Genomic DNA, 27,793 nt, shown 5'->3' with positions numbered 1-27,793 from the left:
GTAACAGTGGGTATTGTGAATAATTTACTTCGTTCTACTAAATGTCAATATGGTACTCTAGCATGGGCAAGCTCCAGAGAATGGGGCCTGCTTAAAGTGAACCTCCAGACTAAAAATCTACTCAGCAGCACTGAAAAGGCTTGGTGTTTCTTTAACAGTTTCACAGCATCAGAACTTTGTTTTTCTTATCAAAGCCTCATTTTTAGCTGCACAGAAGCTAAGCTCTGCCCCATCAAAGAAAACTGCCCGGGCGTTTTTCCCCTGATGCTGTGCAAAGCATGATGGGATTTCTGATGTTGTTGTTCTCGTGCCTAGCAACTGGGAGGGGTGATCAGGACACAAGACAGTTGGAACTGTGTCTCATGCTCCCTGTCACCTTCTTTGAACAAAAAGATGGCTGCCCTCATGAAATCAAACATTTGTCTGTTTTAAAACAGGGTGGGTAAGAGATTTTATTACCTATCTATTTTAATTAACATAGCTAATGTAACTTAAAGACAGTATGTTTGTTTAGGCTGAAGTTACTCTTTAAGAATGCAAAATTAAAAGCCAATCTAGATCTAACCCCTAAAGCCCAGTGGGGATACTGTGACTTGTTTTGGGCTCTACATATTTTTGACATAAAATAATACCTGCGCCAAACTACAGTAAAATACCGAAGCTTTTAATAGTAGGTATAAAACATAAAAACATCAATGATGTCAGTAATCAACTGATAGACAGAGTAGAAACAACACTTGCATGTGATCACAGCAACAACTCTCACACCACCGCACTATGTATTGAGAGATCTCATGCCAGCGCTTCCTATCTAACTTCTAAGTACTATCAGTGGATCCATTTATCTTATCTAGTTCTTGTCTCCATCTCACTTGGTTTTATATGCTTTGTAATCTTCTTTTCCTAAGAAAAAAGTTCTCTTTAAAAGTTCCTTTAAAAATCGGTAGCAACTCACTTTCTGGGAGAGGGGGAGATGGCCCGTACTTGCCACAGATGTCAGGGCTCCGTTCTCGTCAGACAGCAGTGAGTAACGAGCCTCGGCCGAAGGCTCTCACAATCCACGCTGTTCCCCGTATTGTTGACCCAGATTCAAATCGGCAAAACACTCCGGCGTACTTTACCGGATGTTCGGGTGACGTCACCTCTTACAGCCAATCCGCTGACATGTTTCGGTAGACACGCCTACCTTCCTCAGGGTAGAGATTAGAACAATAAGGCAGGTGTGAAGTGTAAAGGATGTGGGATTCTTTCTGTCTTTCACCTAGCCACCAGTCTTTGCTACCTGTATGTATTGTAACCTGCCTTAGTAAGAAGAATAGAAGGTGCTTGTTGCCAGACTAGGAATAGTGTTGTACAGGCAGACACTATGTACATAGGGCCTAATGGTCAGTTGTGTGTTTGGATTTCATATTTAAGCTTCGCCCAGTTTACCGGTGCATTATGTATGAAAATAGCACAATCATTTCATAGCACACAATTACTCCCATTTCCTAGTGAGAGCTGGCATTTCAATGATAGAGCTGCTGAAAAGTAGAACAGTCTAAAGTGCAATAATTTCACAATTGAATGCACATCTTTATGTTCCATTATGACTACCTATACTTGGAAAGGTGCATATATCTGTAAAACACAGCTACATAATGATGTAATCTTGTAGCAGAATACCATTTCTCTGCATGTATTCCTAGCAGATGGGATGCCAGTCTGTTTTCTGAAAAATCTTTGTTTAACTGAAGTGAGTACTAAATCTATGCAAAGAAAAGCTGCAACAAAGAATGTAGGAGAAGACTGTCTACTAAAGGACTAGTAATCTGTGCTTTGTTAATGGAAGCAGCAGCAGCAGCTTGCCACCCTCCTAAACTCATTCCATTCCACAGTGTTTGTTCAGAGTTTCTATTTGCACCATTAGTGTTCCTGGATCAGCAGCCTCCTGAGCCAAGACTAATGGTGCTGCACATTGCCATTTTTCTTCTGCCCCAGTAAGAAGCGAATCTAAGGCAAACCTTTGTCACTTTTGACAAAGTGTGGTCTTGTTCATACAAATTGTTCTTAGGTCTTACTCATAGCTGTCAGCTAGATGCTGAGTTGTGTATAAGAACTGCTGATAAATTTGCTCGAACCTGAAATGGTGAATGCAGTGGAGTGTTTCCTTTCTGCAGTGATTAATAGACATCTTCCCCAGCTTTCACTGGAGCATTTTATAAACATAGATTGTCCTAAACCATCGCCTCTTGTTTCTGGTCATCGCTTCTCATTCAGCAGAGCCATGCCACACGACAACTGAGTCACTAGCAACTGGTTGCTGTAACTTGTGATGGCTTCTATATCAGACTGGTATAATCATCCCACAGTGCTTTTTTTTTACATTTTTATCCATCTGGTTTCACTGCAATCTGACACATTCAGCCAAGTATAGTACCCTAAACTATTAAAGCCAGTTTCATGAATCTACTGAAACCAAGGAGTTAACATTATTCTTGCAGAGTATGGAGATACATTTTTGGGTGTACATAGTCCTGATATTCTAATATAATTGATAATAACCCAATTCTCACATTAACTCTCCCCACTCTCCTACACACACACACACACACACACACACACACACACACACACACACACACACACACACACACACACCCACACACACACACACACCCACACACCTGCACACACACACCTACACACACACACACACACACACACACACACACACACACACACACCTACACCTACACCTACACACACACACACACACACCTGCACACACCTACACCTACACACACACACACACACACACACACACACACACACACCTGCACACACACACACACACCTACACACACACCTGCACACACACCTGCACACACACACACCTGCACACACACCTGCACACACACACACACACACACACACACACACACACACACACACACACACACACCTGCACACACCTACACACACACCTACACACACCTACACACACACCTACACACACACCTACACCTAACACACACCTGCCCCACTCATTGCTGATTGAAATTGCTAATTACTGTAATTCCACCGATAAAATCCCGCCACTACCACTGCAAAGTACCATGCGCCGTATTTACGCAGCTGGCACCGGTGATAATGATATTAACATTGTCTATCAGGTGCCAAAATTACCTGGCACGAATGGACGCCATAATTATCTGTCTCAACTTTTTGGACCTTTGCCTGTCAACTTATTCGTATCTGAAATAGGTTATCTAATTACCCTTAATTACATATTAAGACATGATCAGACTGACTCACTGGAAAAATGTGTACAACTGGTGACCAGCATTTGACCAATGGTCAACCCACTGAGAAGAGTTTATGCTCTTCTGCAGCACCTTTGACTTGAATAACAGTCACCACATACACAGCAATGTAGTTCTGCAGCAAAGTAAAGAACATGTGATGTGATACTAGTCATACTGTATGAGTAAAGTATGTCCATCCTATCTTAATAAATGCCATGCCCTGCATTTAAAAAATTCAAACTGACCAATTACACTGAGAATCATTGTGTCTCCATCTGCATGTACCAATTTAGGAAATCAGATTCAAAAGATATTTTTATACAGGGGTACTTTAAAGATGTGATGTAGCATTGTAAACGTCAAACACTCTATCTATTGCATTTAAAGTACAGACTTATAAATATGTCCCACAAAGCTGAATAAAAAGTAAGTTTTCCATTTATTTGCAACCTCAATATTTTTACATAAAGGATATGCTAAGGGCCCTTTTACACTTAATGTGTTGCTACATGTTGTGTTTTAATGCAATTTTTTTTTCTCGATAGCAATGCATTGTAAAAAATATTTGTTTTTTCAGCATATAGAGTAATAAAGGCCATAGGGAAATGCTGCTTGCTTACAACTGACAGCAACTGCTATAGTGTAAAAGGGCCCTAAGGTTCTGATTTTGTAGAGGATGAAACTAAAGGTGGCCACTAATGGTCCAATTTCCATCTGGTTTCACTGCAATTGTTCGAGCGATCAGAAATTCTGATTGGACTGGTTGTAAATAATCTCAGTTGATTGGCACAATCGATTACAAACCATCATAAAAAACAGTAGTCCGATTGGATTTCGTCAAACCAAAATTTGGATTTTCATACTCCCATTAATATTTGGTAAGTAATCTTACAAAATTAAAATTTGTAATCATCATTTGTAGACTTTTTTTTTCTTTTTTTACCTTGTAATTATAATGCTGTATCTATACTGACAGAATCAAAATGGTTCTCTATATAGTCACAGAGCATCCTGCCCTATGAAGTCAGTTTTTTCTGACCAGTTTAGTTAGTTACTAACAGAGATTTGTCTAACTGCTATACCAAGTTTATTTAAGCCATGAGACACACCCATGAGGTGAAGACTGCCCCTGAAATACAGCAGCCACAGGAGCTAGTATTAGCACGATTATGTTGCACACATGGGCAGTGAGAAAGAATGGGTAGATACAGTACATAGACATATGACTATGGTAGAGATTACATTGTGAGCCATTCTGGGCGATAGTTAAGTGTCAAGACAATATACTATATAAATACTAAATAATAAATAAAGAGGAAAGGTTTATTTGTGTAATCTCCATCAGTCATTACAGGAAATCAGAAGAAGAGAGAATACTTGTTTGGTCCCAGGTCCGGTAGCTGTGTGCTTCTTGCAGAGAACATAAATTTAGTTTCAAGGTCGTACTCCTCCTCTGCAGTGCTGTGTAATGTCCATTACATCAAAAATAAGACAGCAGTTATAGCAGACGTTATTTAATTATACAATAGACTTGCATCACTGAGCTTTGCACAAACACATATCCCTTTGCAGAAGCAGCCTCACCAGATAACCATTATATTTTAAAGGTTAAAAGTTGGGATCACAGGAGGCAGTGTAGCCGTTTGTCCAAAACTACCTTTGCTCTAAGCCCTGAATGATGGCCTTACGCAGCTCTTTGTGACTACAACTGCCCAGATCTACCATCATCCGGGAGACACCATACTATTTTTTCAAGAATTTTCAGTATTATTGGCTATGCTACTGTTGGCATATTTCAGATGGGTAATCCTAGGTGATTTCAATATCTGAGCCGATTTATAATCATTCACAACACGGAAATGAGCTCATAAGTTCTGAATGGTTTGGGCTACATGTAAGCTGTGAAATCTGCTACTCACAAGTAAGAGCTCAAAGTTAGACATGTAATGGTAAACTCAGTGATGATGTCAATTTTCAAAACATACAATTCTAACTGAACATCACCCAGTCACGCTGCATGCATAATAAATAATCCATTATCATTCACTGAACAAGTTAATAACTGAAAAAAGAATGAACAACCTATTCTTTATACCTGTATGGACCCCTACACCCTAGTAAACCTGTAAGATGTCTACAACATTTGGCAAAATAGCTCCATGTGTGCTAAGAGAGTGCAGACTCAAAAGGTTGTGGTGTAGAACAATATGCTTACTAGCTCTGCATCTCAAGAAATAACCATTCAAAAGCTGAGAAAAATTCAGATGTTTTCTTACAAAATAGTGGCTGCTAAGCACAGATCTGCTCATCTGTCTTTAACTACTACCAATGGGCGTGAACACAGTGGCTTCCCCAGGACCGCCTAACGCCAATCGGCGTAAAGTCCTGGGTGAATGTTTTGCAGGAGATTGCGCGTGCATCCCCGCTCTGATGACGGAGCTCCACCAACAGAGACCTCTGTTGGTGGGCAAAAAGGGGGGGGGGGCAATTACTTGTGTGCTGACATGTATGGCCCTGCAGCGAGCCCTTAAAGCTGCAGTGGCCTAATTAGTAAAAAATGGCCTGGTCTTTAGGGGGGCGGGGGGAGTCTGTGGTCCTGAAGTGGTTAACTGTCCACTAATGTACAATCTTACCACTTGTATGTACTATCGGGGATTACAGAAGTATGTTTTCAAAGTATATTCACTCAGTTTACCCTTCTACAACTACGTTTGGTAAAATTTTTTAATCAAAATTGTATCATTGTATCACTGGTGGGCACAGTGACACAGTAGAAATACTTTACAACACATCCTGCCTAAAACCTTCAAAAACAACCTTCAGGGACATGCAAATAAGTATATGCAGTTATACAAACATTATACCAACAACCTCCAAAAAAACAAAAAAAAACCAAAGCTATTGTTTACATTCTTGAATATATGTTCACTGTCTGAGTGAGTGAGATACTAGAGTTGTCTTCTAAGGTCTCTACCTAACAGCCTGTTACCTAATCCTGGCACAACTGGTCAGGGAATCTGAATTGAGAAGAATATGGAGGCTGTGCTCTTTATTCCCTTATAAACAATATCAGTTGCCTGGCTGTCATGCTGAGCTTTTGTTTTGTTTTTTGTTGCTCACCTACAAAAAGCATACAGCTCATGGAGAACAATCAGAGTCAAAGCATCTGATCTGTGTACTCAATCTGGGCCAGTACTTTAAAGTATTACTAATCAACACAGAAGTTGGGCATCTGGTTTATTAAAAAATGAGCATGGCAGCCCCACATTCCTTTCACTTCCGATGCCCTCAAATGCGTTTATAGACATTATCAGGCCAACTTTACAAAAAAATAACTCCTAGCTCTTTGGAATGTGGACTTGCCTGAATGCACTTATAAAAGCAATCTTCAAACTGCTACTAAAGAAGCCATCAGTGGAAGCCCTGAAATTCGCGTACGTTAAAAAGGGGCGCTGGGAAAAAAGGGCGCTGGGTTTTAAACGATAAGCATGGATAACGTTTAAAAATGTATTGTACTGTATTTCGTTTAAAATTAATGTTTTATAAAGTTATAAATCATTAAATAATGTGCATTAAATTGGCAATTGTAAAAACGTTAATCTTTCGTTTAAATAGTGAAACGTATAATAACGTTTAAAAAAAATTACTAAGTAACCCTCCCTGTACCTACCCCTAACCCCTAGACCCCCCTGTTGATGCCTAAACCTAAGACCCCCTGTTGGTGCCTAAACCTAAGACCCCCTGTTGGTGCCTAAACCTAAGACCCCCCTGTTGGTGCCTAAACCTAAGACCCCCCTGTTGGTGCCTAAACCTAACACCCCCCTGTTGGTGCCTAAACCTAAGACCCCCCTGGTGGTGCCTAAACCTAAGACCCCCCTGTGATAAGCATTAATAACGTTTGAAAAACATATTGTGCGGTTTTTTTCGTTTAAAAATAATGTAAAAAAAAAATAATTTTGTACTGTTTTTGGTTTAAAAATAATGTTTGAAAAAATATTGTACTGTTTTTCGTTTAAAAATAATATTAAAAAAATTATAAATCATTAAATAATGTGTAATCATGAGAAGCAGTAATAAAACATTAAGTCTCCGGGCGCCGCTTTTAAAACGTTATTTTTCTCCGGCGCCCTTTTTTCCTATCGGGCGCCCATTAAACGATATTTATTATGAGAGTGAATGGCGGCGCCCGATTTGTCCACTAGCCTCCTGCGCCCTTTTTTACTGTTACCCTGAAATTCTAGCTTAACTATAGACCTGTTGTTAATAAAAATGAAAGTGAAAATGTAGATGTCTGTTTGAGAGAACTACATATTGTATATGATACCTTCTAGTGAAGGTATAGGAAGTGACACCGCACTAAAACAGCACTAATCTGGGCAATGAATGTCAGCAAGTGATAAGGGTGAATGTTCATCCCTAATCACTGGCGTAACAATAGGGGAAGCAGCCCCTAAACTTGTTCTCAGTACTGTGGAAGCTTAATTCAGTAGTTACAGGATTACTGTATTCTAAGAGGCTAGGTTTTCACTAGCTGCAATCTGCTTCAAAAAGTAGATCTCAGCTGTTCTGCCAATCGCAACAGCACATAAATTGCGGTGCCTCCTTTCCATTAGCGTGATTAGTTTTTGTGAACCGCGGTGATCATACTTTGTTCCTGACAGCTTCATGCTGCTATCGCAGAGGGTGGAAACTGCAGGTTGCGAGATCGTACTAGTGATCACACTTCCAAATGAAAAAGGTCCCCAATCTAAGTTTGTTCCAGTTCTGTGTCTGGCAAGTCACTTCCAGTTTCCAGTCACACTAGTATAAAGCTCAAGTGAAGTCAGTCAGTCCAAGAAACCCGATCCCTGAACATCTTCAAAAAATGTCTAACATCCCATTTATTTTCCCAAGCCGATGAGACCACATAATTTGAAAACAAACTGGGAGAAAAGTAAAAGAAAATACTGTAATTGGTGCGTTTTAACTGATCAGCTGTTCCATAGCCGTGCATTGTGAAAAAGTTAAAACACATATGAGAACTGACCCATGGGAAACATGGACATTACCTTCACCTGTGCTGCACACCAGTTGTCCATTCAGTTATAACTGACAGCAACTAATTTAGGGTGAAAAGACCCTTAAAGACCATCCGTTGCTTTCAGTTATAACTGACAACTGATGTTCAAGGTAATGTCCAAGTTTCCCAGGCCTCTTTGACACTTTACACTGAAAAACTGAAGCTTTTTCACAATGCAGTGCTATTGAACAACAGAACTTATCAGTTTTTTAGTGTACAGTGAGAAAGAGGTCTAACTGAAAGAACAACTAAGGAAATGTCCATGTTTCCTGTGGCTTGGTTCACATATAAATCTGTACATTTCTGGTCCAGTCCAGTCCTGTGATGTCAGTTTTGCATCAGTTTTACCTGACTGGACCAGAAATGTTCACCTTTTATTTGTGAGCACGATCATAGAAGACTAATACAAAACTGACAGGACTGAACCAGACCGGAAATGTACACCTTTTATGTATGAGCACAGCCACAGAAACGCATACAAAACTGATGCAAACTGTCAAAAACTGACAGGTCAGGACTGGACACCTTTTTTTAATGTATGAACCAAGCCTATGGTTCAGTTCATATATGCATTTTATCCAAAAGCTTTTTCACAGTGTACTGCTATAGAAAATTTGTCAGGATATAATGTGAAAGAGGCCTTACTGTTGTTGTTATTATTATCATCTCCTTCTGGAATATCCTTAAAGGATACCCGAAGTGACATGTGACATGAGATAGACATGTGTATATACAGTGCCTAGCACACCAATAACTATGCTGTGTTCATTTTATTCTTTCTCTGCCTGAAAGAGTTAAATATCAGGTATGTAAGTAGCTGACTCAGTCCTGACTCAGACAGGAAGTGACTACAGTGTGACCCTCACTGATAAGAAATTCCAACTATAAAACTCTTTCCTAGCAGAAAATGGCTTCTGAGAGCAAGAACGAAGTAAAAAGGGGGATTTTTTTTTATCAGTGAGGGTCACACTGTAGTCACTTCCTGTGTGAGTCAGGACTGAGACAGTCGCTTACATACCTGAATTTAACTTTTTCAGGCAGAGAAAGAAAGAAAGGAACACAGCATAGTTATTTGTGTGCTAGGCACTGTACATACTCATGTCTACCTCATCATGTCACATGTCACTTCGGGTATCCTTTATCAACTTGTACACAAATAACATTAAAAAAAAACCTGTTTTTTACTTGGATGTAGTTATGGTCAATGAGATGCAAATAATTCCAACCAGCATGCAAATTTAATCCAACCAGGAATTGGGCCAATCAGAATCAACAGGAAGTGCATTTGTTCATCAGAAAGGGCAATTGATAGGCCCATTTTTTGATCTGCACACAATTGGCATTACATTTGCAAGCAAATCTTAGGGCTGGTGCACACCACAAGAGCTTTTTAAATGCTAGAGATTTTAAAAGCTCTTGTTAATGCAATGCTGTGGGGGATTTTTACAAAATCACATCGCTTCAGTATGCACACACACATAGGATAACATTAGCCGGAGCTTTTAAAATCTCAAAGCACTCAGAAAAGCTCTTCTGGTGTGCACCAGCCCTCATTGACCTACTTAGATGGTCAATTCCCTTTAGTTTAATATAAATGCACTATTTTATTTTTTTATAAGTAGTGATGTGTACCATAAATATAATTATGTTAATTTTATTGAATTATAATGAAGACTTTTCTTGTTGTAAAATGCAGATAGTGTAGTAGAGTGGAGTATATTTTTATATTGTAAGGAAAATGGTGTTGACATTGGAAATAATTAATAGCTTTATTGTATTTTTCTCTTTCAACAGCTGTGTGCGTATATCAAGGCCAGCTCTATTTTGAAGGAGAACGACAAACATCCTATTCTACTTCTGGAGCGTGTCTGCTTTTTGAGTGCAGGGTAAGCTGCTGCTATCATTTGGCTTTGTTGAGGCAAAGTTACCATTTACCTTACAAGATGGTAGATATGCCTTTCTAATATCCATTTTTTTCTTCACAAAGTGTATTTTCAACATATAGTGCTGCCGTAATGACATTTCTTGTGGGCATGGCTCTGTAATGCCTTTCACTTGCTGTACGACAGCTGCAAGATGTTGGTAACATAGAAAGGACCCCCTTTGCATGAAAAAACTGTAAATTTATACAAATAACATTAGTGAAGTCTGATATGTTTGAATATTAAAAACACATGGAAGCTTTTTCCAAAATCTTAATGTAAAGCCCTCGATTATCAATTAAAAAATGGTAACTATGCTAGATAGATGAATTTACCGGTATGCTCCAAGATGCTTAGAAATGCATTGTAAAATGGGAGCGGTATGTGTCTTCCAATAAAACCACTTCTCAGGGTTGCTGAGGCTTCAGCGTGCATCACCTGCCTATGTACTGACATCCAACAATCTCTGCAGGGCTGTCAGTCAAATGCCTGGACTCTTTACAGCACAGGGTCCTTTCAGCTGGCAAGATACTGAAGAGAAGCCAAGCTAAATAAAGAACTAGCACCTTTGTCTGATATGTACAGGAGTCTTAATAGAGTAAGGGACCTACAGTATACTACTAAATATAAATAGACAATAATCAGAAGAAGCACAACACACAATGTAGGGCATTGATTTCTGTACTCCGTGCTGCTGTTGCTTTTCAGTTAACTATTTACGTAGAACTTCACACACAGGTTTTGAAAAATGTATTAAGGTAGTTTTAAAAATAAGCACAAAGCAATCTGATTTTTCGTTCTCAGCAGGTCTGCAAAAGTATATATATATATATATATATATATATATATATATATATATATATATATATATATATATATATATATATATATATATATATATATATGTATATATATATATATATGTATATATATATATATGTATATATATATATATGTATATATGTATATATATATATATGTATATATATATATATGTATATGTATATGTATATATATATATATATATATATATATATATATATATATAATATTTGTGTGTGTGTGTGTATATGTGAATATATATATTATATCATACACACTATTATAGTTTAAAAAAAACATAGATATCCGCTTCACACGTTTGCAATAGCATAATAAGTAATAGGGCATATTCAGGCATTCTGTATTACCCATGGGTTATGCTAGTGATCCATCAGAACAGGTTGTGCAGTAGACAAACATGTTAGAAGACTTAGCTGGAGGCTGCCATTCACCTCCCCTTAATGCAAGGACTAGATGGATAGCAGCTTCGCTGTACTTGAATGACAATTGTTTTTAGCATAACGTATAACAGAAGGAAGTACTAGCAGTCTCTCTCTTATTAGAAATGTTCATAATCAGCTCAAGTGCTTAATTCAATTATTTGCTCGTGTGATTATGATTCATTCATTTAGGATTTGTTTTTGTTTTTTTGTTTTTTTATTTGGTCCTGTGATTTGGCAAAGTTGGCTCTTTAGATTTATTTGTACTTTTTTTTACTGATTTTAAAAATATTCTCTTCTTTTTTTGTATTAAATATAGTAAATACATCAATTTTTTAAATCCACTACTTATAGCCCATAAGCAATAACCACACTTTCCATAACTCCAATAAGATTTTGATTACAAATAGTTTGTATTGTCTAGTGAACCCATATTGCATTGTGCATTGGAGTTAGAAAACAGAATTGCAGATTTGATCCTTTGCTGCAGCTGAAATCATTATTTTGCCTACAAGTTAGCGTTTGCAAAAGCGCAGTATTGTACATTTACAGGTGGACGATCACAGTTACTAATAAAAATGCATAGAACTGTAATATATTTTTTGTATTATCTGTGCATCACACCTTTAAAGAGGAGCATTTGTGCAGAAAGTAGAGGTATGGAAATTGGGGCCTTAAATACATGAGAAGCAACACACTGTGCAGTATTCCTCTCAGAACTAAAGATCAGTCCTTTAGCATGCAGTGAATTATTGGCTCACTTATAAATTACAATGAAAAGTTGCAGCTGTCAGAGGACCAAACATACCACATACATTTTACAAAAAGAGTAGGTGATTTTAAGCCTTTAAAGAGAACCCGAGGTGGCCTTGTATTACGTAAGTGGGGCACAGAGGCTGGTTGGGCACACTAACACCAGCCTCTGTTGCCCCATCGTGTGTGTCAAAGACCCCCCTGCTCGCCGCTATACCCCCGCAGAGCTGGCGACACGCAGCGTGTCGCCAGCACAATGTTTACTCTAGCGCTGTCTGTCAGCGCCGCTCCGCCGCCTCCTCCGCATCGCCGCTACCCGCCCTCGTCCCTTCCCTCCCGCTGATTGGAGGGAAGGGATGAGGGCGGGTAGCGGCGATGCGGAGGAGGCGTGGGAGCGGCGCTGACAGACAGCGATGGAGTAAACATTGTGCTGGCGACGTGCTGCGTGTCGCCAGCACTGCGGGGAGTTTAGCGGCGAGCAGGGGGGTCTTTGACACACACGATGGGGCAACAGAGGCTGGTGTTAGTGTGCCCAACCAGCCTCTGTGCCCCACTTACGTAATACAAGGCCACCTCGGGTTCTCTTTAAATCACTGATTTAAAGGCTAACTGAGGTGAAGTGCCCAGAGGAAATCGAGGCCATCATTGGATCCTGCCCCTTAGCAATCTCATACTGCTGTAGCACAGTTTTCTTGCGTAGGACTCCTTCAGCTTGTAATTTGGTCTGGTAAAGGCTGTGACCAAGAGCAAGTTGGCAACCTTTGAACTGGTTCTAGTTGGCTACAAATGCAGTTCCACCACTCTGTCCACACTCCATGTCAACACCTTGATGAAGGCAACAACAATGAAATATTTGTAAAGCGCTCTTCTCCCATAGTATCACCTCAATAAAATATAGCTCAAGAAATCATTAAAATTACATCAAGTCAGTAAAAATTGGCCCCATTGACAGCTCTGCTGCCTGAGTAGACTTATTGTTTGATCCAGTTCAAAGGTCACCAACTTCCTCTGGGTTGCAGCTTTTACCGGACCGAATTACAAGCTGGAGCCGCATTGAAGAAAACCACCACCTCAGTAAGTGATTGCTATGGAGCCTCTGTTTCCCTGAGTTTTTTTTTTTAATTAACATATGAAGTTTATTGACGAAGTAAACGATACAGAGAAATGGAGTAGAAAAAGCATATATCACTTACACTATACATCACACAGTGATACAGAACAGCAGTGAAACATGATAACATCTCTTGATTACATGGCTACAGTTAAATGCATATACTGTAACTAACTTAGTGCAGGAAGTTATCCATAAACCTGACATGTACAAGTAACAATATAAGTAACAATTAAAATGTCTACTATAGATACATGCGAGCTCAATGCTTTCAGCCAACCCACAAGTAATGCCTGTAGATATAAAGTAAACCCAGAGTATACCTGAGACATGCCAGATCTCTGCTCAATCCTTTACATTTTATTGTGCCCTGAATTCATCCAGTCTGTGCACATTCTGAGGAATTTGTGTTCTATGAGGCTTTTCCCCTCAGATAGCCTTTAAGAAAACATTCATAGTTGCCTTTTCTACAGAGAAGTTGGAACGGTCCATCATTATGTGCAGAGCGTTATATCATTTACAGTAGGTTCCATTCATAGCAAAAATTGGTATTGTATGGTCAGACCAGTGGATTATGTAATCGGTGGCAGCTCCATCTTCGAATTTTTGGGGGGCACAAAGTGGGCATGATGGCTGGCTGGCAGGCCAATTTGGGTGATCAAAATCGATGTTTGTATGATGAGCTTCAATATTAAGGCTAACTAGTTCAGCAATGATCGGAAACAAATCTAAACATCACAAACAGAACTCGAGACTTTTGAGCAGAGCAGATTGTCCAAATGATGGTGCTATTATGGGATAAAAGTTACCTACAAATGAACTTGGCTAGTTGGCTAGCATGCTTTAATCCTTATTTGCTAGCAAGCTGCTCTTGTGTGGACAGATCATAGACAAATCATTTCAGCCCCCAGCTTGTTTCTGATGACTCTACAAACAAGGGTAGGGGAAAGAAATACTGTGTGGGAAATTCCTTATCTTAGGAGCTAAGCATTGCTGCAGACTAGAGCTTGTATTTTACAGACAGGAAGTGTTGAATAAGGCTAATACCATTTATTGGCTAATTTTTAAAAGAAAAACAGTAAGCTTTCTGCTAGTAAACCTTCTTCCGACTTTATTCTTGTTGACTGACAATGTTAGAACATACAATCAGAAGGTAGAGAGGTTTTTTTGCAAATATACAGATAAGTGTCATCCAAATACATGAATTACAAGGGATTTAGCAAGGATTGATGTATTTATGGCAAATACATAAGACTCTGAGTTTACTTAACCCCTACATAGACTAAGGCTGACATGGAAAGTTCTTTACAGACCCTATCCTGTTCAGTGTATACTCTTGAAGCCTGGAAGCAGTTATCTGTGTGTTATATAGCAGTGATTCCCAGGAGGGGGGGGTGGGGTGGCAGTGGCCTACCTTGCTCCAGTGTAGCGCTGCCATTGCATTTAATTCAACAGTGCAGAAATACTGAGGTTCCAGTTTTGATGATTTCATGCATGAATTAATTTATACTTCTTAAACTACTATGCAGTATATAATGGGGTAAGTAATGTGTGTATGCACAAAATGTAAGTTTGCTGGGTATTAATATACCACTTCCATAGATGTGTATCACTTCATTGTTTGGTTTTCCCACACAGCATCTGTCGAAGTAATTGCCATTGTAAAAGCCAGTGAGGATACATTCTGTGCTTTTGTTTCTTGCTCAAGCTCCCTTCTTTTAAGAAAAGAAAAACGTGACGCACATGAGAAACTAGCAGAACAATTCTGTTCTTTAAACAAAGGTTTCTCCCATGAACACAGAATATAAAACCATTTCATCATCATCTAATGTACAGGTTTAAACAGTTCAGACAAGAAAGCCGCTTGCTAAATGACTATAATACAATCCCTGAATCTGGATTTAAATCCACTAATGCAGAAGCCTACAGATGGAGGAGTCATTTATTTGAAATTACGTTCATTTTACCAGCAGATTTTTTTTTTTTCATTTTGTTTATTTAATGGCAGTGGAACGTCCCAGTTGGCGGACCCATATGCTTGGATGATAACATGCAGTTTCATTTGCATACAATTTTACAAAAATGATAAACACTTTAATGGAAATGCAAGTTTCTTTTCAGTAAAGATCTTTTAATCATTGGAGTCCTAGAAACGTGATTGGTTATGAATTGTGTGCCCATTTTTCATTCCCTGCACAAGCTATATTCATTGTAAGTGCTTTAGTGCCGTTCAGCTTTGCTTTATTATTAACTCCAAAACAATTTGTGCTGCCATCTGTGTCCAGTGGGCTGAATTTGAATGTATATTTTTTTTTTTAGTCTATTATAACTAAAACTACTTCTTTAGTAGTTCTTCTATTTTAAAAAAGTTTTTTTTGTTTGTTTGTTTGTTTACACATTCATCTCTACTATGGAATAGATTTTGCCAAGTTGCAGGGAACAGTGTAAAGTGATGACAGGGCACAAAAACATACATTTAAGTTTAGCTCAACTTGCTGGAGAGATTAGCATAAATTAACCTAGCATAACTTAAAGAGACACTGAAGCGAAAAAAAATATATGATATAATGAATTGGTTGTGTACTATGAATAATTACTAGAAGATTAGCAGCAAAGAAAATATTCTCATATTTTTATTTTCAGGTATATAGTGTTTTTTCTAACATTGCATCATTCTATAATATGTGCAGATTACACAACACTCAGCATTCAAAATGAGTCTTTCAGAGCAGTCTGTGAACTAATGAACTCTCCTCTAGCAGAGGAAAAGTAAACAGTTCAATTACAGTTGAGATAATAAAAGTCAGATAACAGCCCTCTCCACCACTAAGTTAGTTGGAGAGCTTAATAGCTTTTTTGCATAGAGATAACAACTGGAGTTTCTCAACTCTTCCTGTACTGGAAACAATTAGACTGATGTATCTGATCTTAATGGTTTTTTTTCTTAGCTGTACTACACATACAAATCATAATATCATCATTTTTTTCCGCTTCAGTGTCTCTTTAACACTTAATGGCACATATGCAATTAACTTTTTCTCCTGAGTTTTCTCCTAGGTGATAAGTTATTTAAAATAGAAGATGAAAAATGATATCCCAGGAGAAAACTAAGGAGAAAAGGTTAATTGCATATGGGCCAGCATCTGTTGGATTACCACTGCAAGCAATTGGCCATCCTTAAAAAAAAACAAAAAAACAAAAACAACACAAAAGGACAAACAAACCTATAAGTAATAATTATGTAGCAATAGTCATGCTATAACGCTAGGTTTTAATGACTGGTGGACCAAATTTAAGTCTGAAATCAACTCCCAGTTCAAGTGAAAAAGGAATGGAGACCATAGTATACCATAAGCGCATCACAAAACCAGAAAGCAAAAAAAAAAAACCCGCCTGCCTATAATGACCCTGTTCTGGTGCATGCCCATGGCAGCAAAACTAATAGGAACACAGATATAAATTTGAAATGTTCACTAGTTCTTTCCAAACATTACTGCAGACATGGTTTCATTAATCAGCAGTATTCATACTAAATTACAGTTTAAAGGACAGTTCAGCTTTCCTTCCCTCGCCCCTCAGCATCAATATGGTCTAGCTAGTGTGCTATCCTCCTATCCCCCACACATTACACAGAGCAGCCAGTCACAGCAAAGCAGAATTACCTGCGGGATCTTTTTCTGCTTGCACACTGTGCATCTCCTACTACAGACAGACTCTTCTTGCCATAGGCTCCCGATGTCACATAACATGGAGAGCCTAAGGAGAGATGCTGCCACACAGTGGTGGGAGAGATGGAGCGCAGGCAGAGTAGAGGACCCGGCAGGTTATTCTGCTTCACTGCAGAAATAACCTGCCGGAAAAAACACACTAGCCACACTAGACTGATTCGGGGGGGTTAAACTGTCATTTGAACTGTAATTTACCATGAGTACTGGTGATCAATGAAACACATCTGCAGTAATGTTTCACTTATAATGTATGAACAGTATTAGCAAGGGCCGCAGAGCCTGGACAAGGTTCTCCAGCACCCAAGGCTGAGACACCAAAGTGCGCCCCTCCATCCCTGCCACCCCAGCCATCACACACTGATTGCTATTAGACTAAGAGGCGCCACAGGACCCCCAACCTCCCCAGCACCTTAATCTCTAGTTATATGGCTTGCAGTCACTGCCATGTATCCTCTTTTCTTATTTCTTTCTACTTCAAACACAATTAGGAATGACAGCTGAATGAATTCTGCGCCCCCTCCTACACTGCGCCCTGAGGCTGGAGCCTCTCCAGCCTCTGCCTCGGCCCGGCCCTGGCAAGGGGGAAGAGAAGGTAGACAGCCGCACATTAGGCGATTGCCGTGTGTGTATATGGTAGACGTTGACACAATACATGGTTTGCTTATCTGTGAGGGGGAGTGAAAAAAATAACACACTGCTACAGTACATTTTCATGGGAGAGGGGAAAGTACACACCTTAAGTTGAGAGTTATGGCAGTAATGGTGGGCACACAAAACATGGACACTTTGAGGTGCACTCACTTTTGCTGTCACTGGTTTAGATATTAATGGCTGTTTGTTGAGTTATTGTGATGGGACAACACATTTACACATACAAGCTGTACAGTGACTACTTTACTTTGTTTCATTGTGTCATATCGTCTGTGTCGTCCCATGAAAAGATATAATAAAATATTTACAAAAATGTGAGAGGTGTACTCATTTTCATGAGATACTTTAAGTAGTAGGCAGTACATTTGTCATCAGCTTGTTTGAATATTTTCTTCCAAGTTACTGTATACAAAAAAAAATGCAAGTAAACAGAACAAATGCAGTTTACATCTGTAAATATACCTGAAGAAGGGGACTACTTATCTGAAAGATCGCATTGTTAAACTTTTTTTATTTAGCCCTCACTGAAAAAGAGGGTCAGTGAGATGCAAATAATTCCAATTTGAGACAGTATTATGCAAATTTTGAATGCAAATGTATGTAATTAAAAATTGGGCCAATCAAATGCCTCTGCCTCCTCTTTAATTATTTAGTCGACTCTGACTCTTTGTGACTATATATACAGTACTTTTGATTGGCTGTAAGTCACTGTGTCTTTCAGCTGTTACATAGGCATGGTCAAAGCTTCATATATGCTGTCTATCCATCTTAGCCTCTTACATCATCTTCTTCTTTTGCCCTCAATGTTTCCAAGCATCAAAGATTGATCCAGAGAATCTGGTCCTCTCATTCTGGGAGCTTGGTTTAAGTTGATTATTTGGTCAATTGTCAAACTGCATACATTGGCATGAAAAATAATCTTACATCAATGCGGAATTATTTGCTACTCATTGACCATTGCTATTCACAAGATGTCATTTTACTATATTTTGTTTTTTCTACATACAGTGGTTCAGGGAGAATAGTTCATAATAAAGACTATTGTATTTCATTGAATGCATCCAAAACCTTGAGTTTTGCTTTAACAGCTCTACAGTCACCTCACAAATTATTGTTATTTTAATCCACCTTGCTGAAGACATTTGTGAAATGACTCTTATTTTTAAGTCTACAGTAATACCAAGGTGGTTCAAAAGGAGAAGTGAGGATATATAATATCGCTCCCATTGTTTGTGAATTGACCTACATAGGCTTATCTAAATTGAACCAAAAGCTGGTTGTCTTCTTTTTATTAATTCAAATATTTATATATGTGTTTATAATGTTGATAATGTTTTTGTATATAAGGTCCATTGAGAATGTGATGGTGTGATTAATTGAATGGATAAAATGTGAACTTTATCTTTTTTATTTTATATTTTCACAGAACAATAAAATGCAGCGAATAGAGTCCCCAGAGTGTTTACCCTTGAATTGTCCACAATCACAGCAAATAGAATTACAGAACAGCTGCTGTAAAGTTTGCAAAGGTATGTTTAGACTGCTAAAGTAAGGTAAGGGGGACAAGAGAAGAATGTAAACCATTGTGAGGTGATTTTAAAGAGTTTTTACAGCAGTTCACCACTTAATGACCCAGCCTTTACCCCCCCCTTAAGGACCAGCGCTGATTACTGAGATCTGTGCTGGGTGGGCTCTACAGCCTCCAGCACAGATCAAACACCAGGCAGAGCGACCAGATCGCCCCCCTTTTTCCCCCACTAGGGGGATGATGTACTGGGGGGTCTAATCGCTCCTGCCTGCGTGTGGCTGGCGGGGGGGGGACCTCAAAGCCCCCTCCACCGCAGGATTCCCCCTCTCCCTCTCCTCCCTCCCTTCCCCGGAGACCGGAGGCTGCACAGGAACGGATCTGTCCTGTGCAGCCTCTAACAGGCTCCTGCCTGTCATGTGACAGCGATCCTCGGCCGCTGATTGGCCAGGGATCGCTGATCTGGTACAACGCTGCTACTGTTAGCAGCGTTGTACAAATGTAAACAAAGCGGATTATTTCCGCTTGTGTTTACATTTAGCCTGCGAGCCACGATCGGCGGCCCGCAGGCTATTCACGGAGCCGCCCGCCGTGAATTGACAGGAAGCAGCCGCTCGCGCGAGCGAGCATCTGTTTCCTGATTAATTAGCCTGCAGCCGGTGACGCAGATGTGCATCGCTGGTCCTGCAGCTGCCACTTTGCCGACGCACGTTATGAGTGCGCGGTCGGCAAGTGGTTAAAGATTTTCTCCAGTCAAAATGTTTTCTTGCAATATGGGGAAGAGGAAGAAATGAACACCTGTGTCAGGTTTTTCCTACATCCGTATCCCCACTAGGGAGAGTACCATTCATTTCCTAAGGGCCTGTTTCCGCTACACGCAGATTCTGCATGGAGAAAACTGACTCCAATAAATGCCTATGGGAAATCTGCATCAGAAAAATCGCGTTCAGTGGAAACAGGTCCATAGGCATTCATTGGAGTCAGTTTTCTGCATGCAGAATCTGCGTGTAGTGGAAACAGGCCCTAACTCTGTAATAGCCCAATTGCCTTTCTCTCTATACAGAAAGTTTTTGTTTCTTCTGTCTGTGTCTCTGCTTTTACCCTTTCCTGTTTTTATGACAAGCAGAACAGCAAACAGCAATAAAAGTCTAAAAGAGATTCTAATTATTTTTTATTTTAAACAAAACCAAAATAAAAGTTTTAGCTGTAGATGCCAGTATTACTGCACTTAATGTTAACATGATCTCTGGATGTTTTTTTTTTTTAATTAAATGCATTTGTAAAATGTTCAGAAGCATGATTAGCTACACTTCTTTACTTTCTCTGTCTCATTCCTTGGATATTCCCATTTCCTGTCTGTACACTGGCAGAAAGTCTACAGGGAGGAAGTGGAAATATCTGAGGAATGGTACTTAGACTGCATAGATAGAGGTAGGCTTATATATTCCATTTGGAGCACTTTATGTTATTTTTCTTCAGTGACTAACTGATATTGCACAGGCAAAATGTGCTTAGGTCAGGCCAAATTAATGAAGATCAGCCTGTTTTTTTTCCCTTTTGTTGACCGTGATCAAACTATAAAAAATGGCACATTGGGTCCCTAGAGTTATATTAGCCTGTGTCCGTCAGGCATAGATGCTAGTGGTCAGGAGGGAGAGACTTGGTGAGCATGATAGTCTGTCTCAGCTTTAAAGGAAATATAAAGCAAATTGTGCTGCCCCATGATATACTTACCCGGGGCTTCCTCCAGCCCCTTGAAGCCGACATGTCCCACGCAAGATCTCCGCTCACAGCTGCCGGCCCGGGGTTCCTGCCAGAGCAGAGGCTGATCTCGAGGTCGTCCTTACTGCGACAGCGTAAAGCGCCGCTGTCAATCAAGTCCAAGGTGTACTGCGCAGGTGCAGAACTACTGAGTCTGCGCAGTACACTGTGGACAACGTGGAATAGATTGACAGCGACGCTCTCACAGGCGCAGTAGAGGAGGTCGGCCTCTGCACCAGTGGGAACCCCGGGTCGGCAGCTGGGGGTGGAGATGCTGCGTGGGACATGTTAGCTACAAGGGGCTGGAGGAAGCCCTGGGTAAGTATATCATGGGGCAGCACAATTTGCTTTATGTTTCCTTTAATTATGATCAACCCATGTTTTTAGAAGTGTGGAGGGCAGTGTGGTAGACAACAAGCTCTTCCACACTGTGTTCACTAATGGGCAAAGGATTTTTGGATGCTTTCTTACTAAGCTGAGTATACAGTAATAAAGGGGCGAGGATTCTCTAACATGATACAAGAACTATCAGAGTAGCACCTTTTCTATGGCTAATGAGTGCAGAGTTCCTCTAACTATTCCCTTGCCCCTTACTGGGATTGCTGTGAGCCACTCAGTCATCACAGGGTGTAAGATAAGGACGTGCCATTTGGTACTAAGCAGATTAAAGAAATACAGTATATTAACTAATGTCAAGTATTCCCACTTTACTAACACCAACAACTACCAGAGGTAAAAAGCAAATATGCTACATAAAGCTGTGCACCACTGATATGCTTTATTTTTCAGTACTGTTCTATTAAGTAATTCATGCATAATTCAGTACTATCTGTCTATATGCGTACCTGCCCATATTTTATTATGGATTTGGCTGTTGCAGTCTGAATATTTTAAAGTGCTCAGCAGCCAAATTATTAATCTGTATTGCTGACAGTGTTTCCTTTTTTGCTTTTATGGTTATGTGGGGAAAAAAATTGTACAGCAGCACTAATCTGATACAAATCCTCTCATAACCAGAATCCATCACACAGAACATTGCGGAACGCTAGTCAGTATCTATTTATTGTCATTAGTCACATTATATAGTAATATCACTGTGGAAATATGTTATTTCATTACCAGTTGGGGTAGTACAGTAAAAATAATTAACCATAATATCAGGAGAGTGACAGTATTAGAGACTATTGTAAGGATTTTATGGTTATCTAGTGTTGAATTGAGCGAAGGTGTCGCTCAACCTCCTTCAATTATTTGTCAGTGGAGGGTAGATAACCTAGCAGGCCCGAGTCAGGACAGCTATGATCCAGCGCTTGAGTGTGTATGGTGGGCCACTAGGGGGGAAACAGAGAGGGGGTCACATGACCCTCAAGGTTCTACAGGGAAAGTGTGGAATAACGTACAGAAGGGGCATACTTCACCTATCTGTGAAGTAGAAGAGGTGACAGACTGAGGGCCAAAACTAAAATTTCCTTGTTAAAGCCTCAAGCTTACATAAGTTTAATTCCTGCATTGATGGATATGTACTAATTGTTAAGTGAGCATCCATCTATTTTTCTCTCTCTCTTGCTAACAGTTCTACTGAAAAGTAATGTGAATAAGAAAATCCATACATAGCTGATAACCGAATACAGATTATCTCTGCTACATTGATGACCTAACTTAAAGGACCACAATGTCTAAAAATTGTAACATTTAAAATAAATCTATACAAGATGTACATTTGTCCTACAGGAAAAGGCACAATAAATTTATTTTTTTCCTATGTTGCTGTCCCTTACAGTAGGTAATACAAATCTAACTGGTTGGACTAGTCCACCTCCTTATTGGGGTTCTCGGGGTTGCTGAACAGCAGTCTTAGTCCAAGTGCCAAAATAGCATGTAAATGAGTAGGTTGTTGGGCCACCATCTTTGTATGTCTCTTTTCCAGGGTGTGCTTTTGTAAATAATAAAGGAAATACTGAGAACCCTCCATTTAAAGGCAACCTAAACTGAGAAGGATAAGGATTTTTCCTTTTAAAATAATACCAGTTGCCTGACTCCTGCTGATCCTGTGTCTCTAATACTTTTCAATTTTTGTGGTGCTTTAGGGCATTTTTACATGTGAATGTGTTCTACTTAATTTAAAAGGTATGCTATCCCTCTATTCCATACTAAAGACTCCAATTTCTACTGACTTTTGACTGCTTTAGAAAGGTTTACGACATTCTGTAACCAAAATGTTTTATTTGTAGGTTATGACTTCTGCTCAGAAGGACATAACTGCGTGGAATACTCAGTCTGCAAAAATCTAGATGATAAAGCTGTCTGCATTTGCCGAGATGGTTTCCGGGCCCTTAGAGAAGATAATGCCTACTGTGAAGGTACGATTGTTAACCTATGGTAACTAACACATTTAAAGGACAACTGTAACAAAAGGGATATGGAGACTGCCACATTTATTTCCTTTTAAGCAATACCAGTTGCCTGTCTATCCTGCTGATCCTTTGCCTCTAAAACTTTTAGCTATAGACCCTGAACAAGCATACAGCATAACAGGTGTTTATTGTGAAATCTGACAAGATTATTTGAATGCTTGTTTCTGGTGTGATTCAGACACTACCACAGCCAAATAGACCAGCAGGGCTGCCAGGCAACTGGGATTGTTTAAAAAGAAATAAATATGGCAGCCTCCATATCTCTCTCTTATTACAGTTGTCCTTTAAGCCTTTTGCATCAAAAGTTCTCACTCCCATTTTTTACCTCAAATGGCCAAGTCAATTTATCACATTTTTGATGAAAGCAGAGAGCCTACAGAACAAAAGTATAATATTGCCAATTTAGTACTGCATATCCCATGATCATTGTGCTGGTGATTATCAGTATAAGATTTGTATTAAATAAACTCAAAAATCAAAATTAAACGTATTAAGTAAAAGTCACAGAAGGTAAGGTGGGGGAAGCAGGTTTGCCGATATTGGCGCTTGACATGCAGCTGATTGCGCCAATCAACGTGTGGTGATCAGGTCCTAGAATGCCACTGGACTGGACGGGGCTCAGGGCAGGACAAGTGGTGCAGGCGTTCGATACGAGGAGTGAACGTAAGATACCAGCGCATGCTACATTGCACTACTGCAGCATAGCTTGCGTTGTTTGCGCTCCTCTCATTAAGTTGCACTGCTTTAGTAGTGCAGCTTGATTAATCAAGCCTATTGGTTGTTAATATGTGGTATCTTCCACCATTATGACACAGCACAATTTTCCTTAGGCTGACAACAATTAACTATTATTATTACTTTCATTAATGGAACATCATTGACCTACACTTTTAAATAAAGGACATTGACTATAAATGCTAATTTAATTGTGTTTTATTAATAATTTAATAGAGGATGCTTGTTCAAAATGTTTACTTTTTGTACATTGTAAGCCAATTGTAAGGGTGTATTACCCAATTCAAATTATGCTAAGTGGTAAAGAAATAAAGTGATCGCTAATCATATTTGGTCTCCATGAGAACAATATCTCATCAGTCACTAGAATGCATAACCACAACTGTTTGTTCCCCATCTCTCATCTCTTTGTTTTTTTATTTGCCATGTTCACACTTTATTTAACCACTTTACGACCAGCTAACGGCAGCTGGTCGTTTGTGGTTTTATATGAAAACGTTCCATGTCAGTTCACGGAGGGTGTGGAGGGTGTCTCCGTGAATAGCCTGCAAGCCTCCGATCGCGGCTCGCAGGCTAATTGTAAACATGCGGGGAAGAAATCCCCGCTGTTTACATCAATACGGTGCTGCTGCGTAACAGCACCATAAAGGAGATCGGTGGTTCCCGGCCTCTGATTGGCCGGGGATCGCCGGCGTGTGATAGGCTGAAGCCCATCAGAGGCGGCGCAGGACGCATCGCCGTCCTGTGCCGCCCGGGGTGAGAACGGTAGGGAGGAAAGGAGAGGGAAGGAGAGGGAGGCCACACGGAGCGGCGGCGATCAGACCCCCCCAGCAGGTCATCCCCCTAGTGGGGAAAAAAGGGGGAGGGGGAGTCTGATTCTGATCGCCCTGCCTTGCACACGATCTGTGCTGCGGACTGGAGAGCCCACGCAGCACAGATCAGAGAGAACAGCCCCGGTCCTTAAGTGGTTAAATGGAAGCCTATTTTTTAATGTTTAATGCTAAATGCTATACTTTTAATAGAATAAAAGATAACAAATAGATGCAGTAAGGGCTTGTTCACACTAAGGGAGCTTTCGGGATTTTATAAGCGCCTGTGATTTTGAAAATCGCCCTAAAAGCACTTGTGCAATGATTCCCTATGAGAGCGTTTACATCTGAGCGGTTCAATTACGATCCGCTAACCAAAGTGCTGCCTGTACCATTTTTGGGGCAATTTTCCTCAATGGAAGGTATAGGGAAATTGCATAGTGATTTCCCCAGCGCTTTTAAGAATAAATACATTGGGCTTGATTCACAAAGCCGTGCTAACGCTTAGCACGATCGTGCTATGCAATTAGCACTCAATGTGATGCCCGTGAAGGTTCACACCTTGTAAAGATTTACGTGTGCATGCAAATGCGGCAAAGTGCGCGCATTACCGCGCGAACACATTCTGTAGTGCACGCACGTAAAGCTTTACGCGTGTAAACCTTCATGCGCATCACATTGTGTGCTAAATGTATAGCACGGTCGTGCTTTGCGTTAGCACGGCTTTGTGAATCAAGCCCATTGTATTTATTCTTTTGTGGGTCAAAGCGTTCACTTCCTGACTTGCATCAGAAAGTGAAAAAAACAAATCGCTCTGCAAAAACGCTTAGAAAAGCGCTTTACAAAAAATCGCAACGCGCAGGTAACTGCCGGGAGGCGCTAAAAATAATTGCGCACAAAATCGCAAAACACTGGCGTTGGCGTTTGCGATTTTAGATGTGAATAATGCAAGTCCAAGGATATTCTAAGAAGTATTATTTGAATGTCAACGCAGAATGAGTAAGTGAAATGAAGAACTAAGTGGGTATAAAAGCAAGTTCCTGATATTTCAAGTTTATAAGTGCCAGTAAACTCCTACCAAAGTAAGCAATGTCACAGCAATAAAAACTAGTCAGGGATTCTGTTATATTCAGGTGGATGTTGACCTTTCCACTGGCAGAAGGAGTGTTGCCCAGGCGTGGAGTCTAAGTGACCACAGGTGTTCACCACACCTCCCATGAGCAACGATGGACTTAGCTGCCTGGTGCCCACCAGGTCACCCCTGGGATAGCTCCAGCTAGTGGTCGGGAGAACAAGACACCTCAATGTGGAATTTCAGGCCCAGCCAATGACCGCAGAGATTGGTGTTTAAAAGGATACTGTAGAGGGTCGGGGGAAAATGAGTTGAACTTACCTGGGGCTTCTAATGGTCCCCCGCAGACATCCTGTGCCCGCGCAGCCACTCACCGATGCTCCGGCCCCGCCTCTGGCTCACTTCTGGAATTTCAGACTTTAAAGTCTGAAAACCACTGCGCTTGCGTTGCCGTGTCCTCGCTCCCCCTGATGTCACCAGGAATGTACAGCGCATGCACAGACCATACTGGGCAGGCGCAGTACCTTCCTGGTGACATCAGCTGCAGTTAGGACACGGCAACGCAGGTGCAGTGGTTTTCAGACTTTAAAGTCTGAAATTCCAGAAGTGAACCAGAGGCGGGGCCAGAGCATTGGGGAGTGGCTGCATGGGCACAGGATGTCTGTGGGGGACCATTAGAAGCCCCAGGTAACTTTAACTCATTTTCCCCCGACCCCCCTACAGTATCCCTTTAAGCAGATGGCAGTCAAGAGTAGTCGGTATCCAGGCTAAGGTCGAGGCAGGCAAGAGTAGTCGGTAGCCTTATCAAAGTTAACATGCCTTATCAGAGTAGCATACAAACCCGCAGGGGCTCAGGGCAGGACGAGTGGAGCTCTCGTCATTGCCAATGAGCAGGCATAAGTTTGTAGTGCTCACTATGCTACTCTGATAAGGCGTGTTAACTTTGATAAGGCATGCTATTTGTCTTAGTGAATCAAGCCCATGGTGTTTAGAAAATTCATGCAGAAAGACACGTGCAGAAAACTGAAAGACCAGTGTGTCCCCTACCTTACACTTCATTTTCTCATCATGGCTAAAGTATAGTGATGCAGCTGACCAAATCAACCAATCAATTTTCAGCTGTAGACAGGGGCATAACAATATACCCTGCAAGGGATGCAGCCTCAGGAAAGCCCAGAAGTCTCAGGGGGCCCCATAGGGTGAGATGTTTCTTTTCCCCTTATCTGGGAGACTGACAACTAATGGCACGGAGAGAAAAACTTTCTGCTCTCTACACAATTGTTCTAATGACTTCATCTGCTTAGCCACTGATAAGAAATCATACAAAGTTTTGTAGCCAAAGATTTGTAGACAGTCCCTATTCAGTATGCAGCAGGCTCTTGTGTACACTGCCCTCCCCCAGCCTCTCCTTCCCCATTCCTGTGTGCTGTAGTGATGCTGCTAGAGAAATCTGCAGAGCTAGGTTTGCCCCCAACCTCTCTACCGCTCCTAAAGTGCTCTTTATTGTAGTGATGCGGGAGAACTCTGCAGAGGCAGTTCTGCTCCATCAGAGATGGACAGAGTGAGTGTAATAAGAAGCTGAGGCTGGGAGCACTCTCATCTGTCCGTTTTCTGTATGCGTTTTTTGCACAACCATTTGTGTCTGTATGAGTGAAAACATGCATGTTTTATCACAGAAGAATATAAATAGAATTGATAGAGAAA

The 27,793-nt window shown here is 40.5% G+C and overlaps 1 protein-coding gene across 1 annotated transcript in view; it reads left to right on the top strand.

The window, feature by feature from the left end:
- Positions 1-27,793, top strand: part of LOC137562309 (protein kinase C-binding protein NELL2-like) — a 256,518-nt gene that overhangs the window by 128,305 nt on the left and 100,420 nt on the right. Inside the window, exons 9-11 of the mRNA XM_068273644.1 lie at positions 10,141-10,232; positions 19,200-19,302; positions 23,291-23,419. Of these exons, the coding sequence (XP_068129745.1) occupies positions 10,141-10,232; positions 19,200-19,302; positions 23,291-23,419 (324 nt within the window). The remainder of the gene's footprint in view (positions 1-10,140; positions 10,233-19,199; positions 19,303-23,290; positions 23,420-27,793) is intronic.

Source organism: Hyperolius riggenbachi, chromosome 3, assembly GCF_040937935.1.
Source record: "Hyperolius riggenbachi isolate aHypRig1 chromosome 3, aHypRig1.pri, whole genome shotgun sequence".
In the NCBI taxonomy this organism is placed as follows: Eukaryota; Metazoa; Chordata; class Amphibia; order Anura; family Hyperoliidae; genus Hyperolius; species Hyperolius riggenbachi.
Note: the sequence above shows the minus strand (reverse complement) of the source record. Positions and strands in the feature narration are given on the sequence as shown.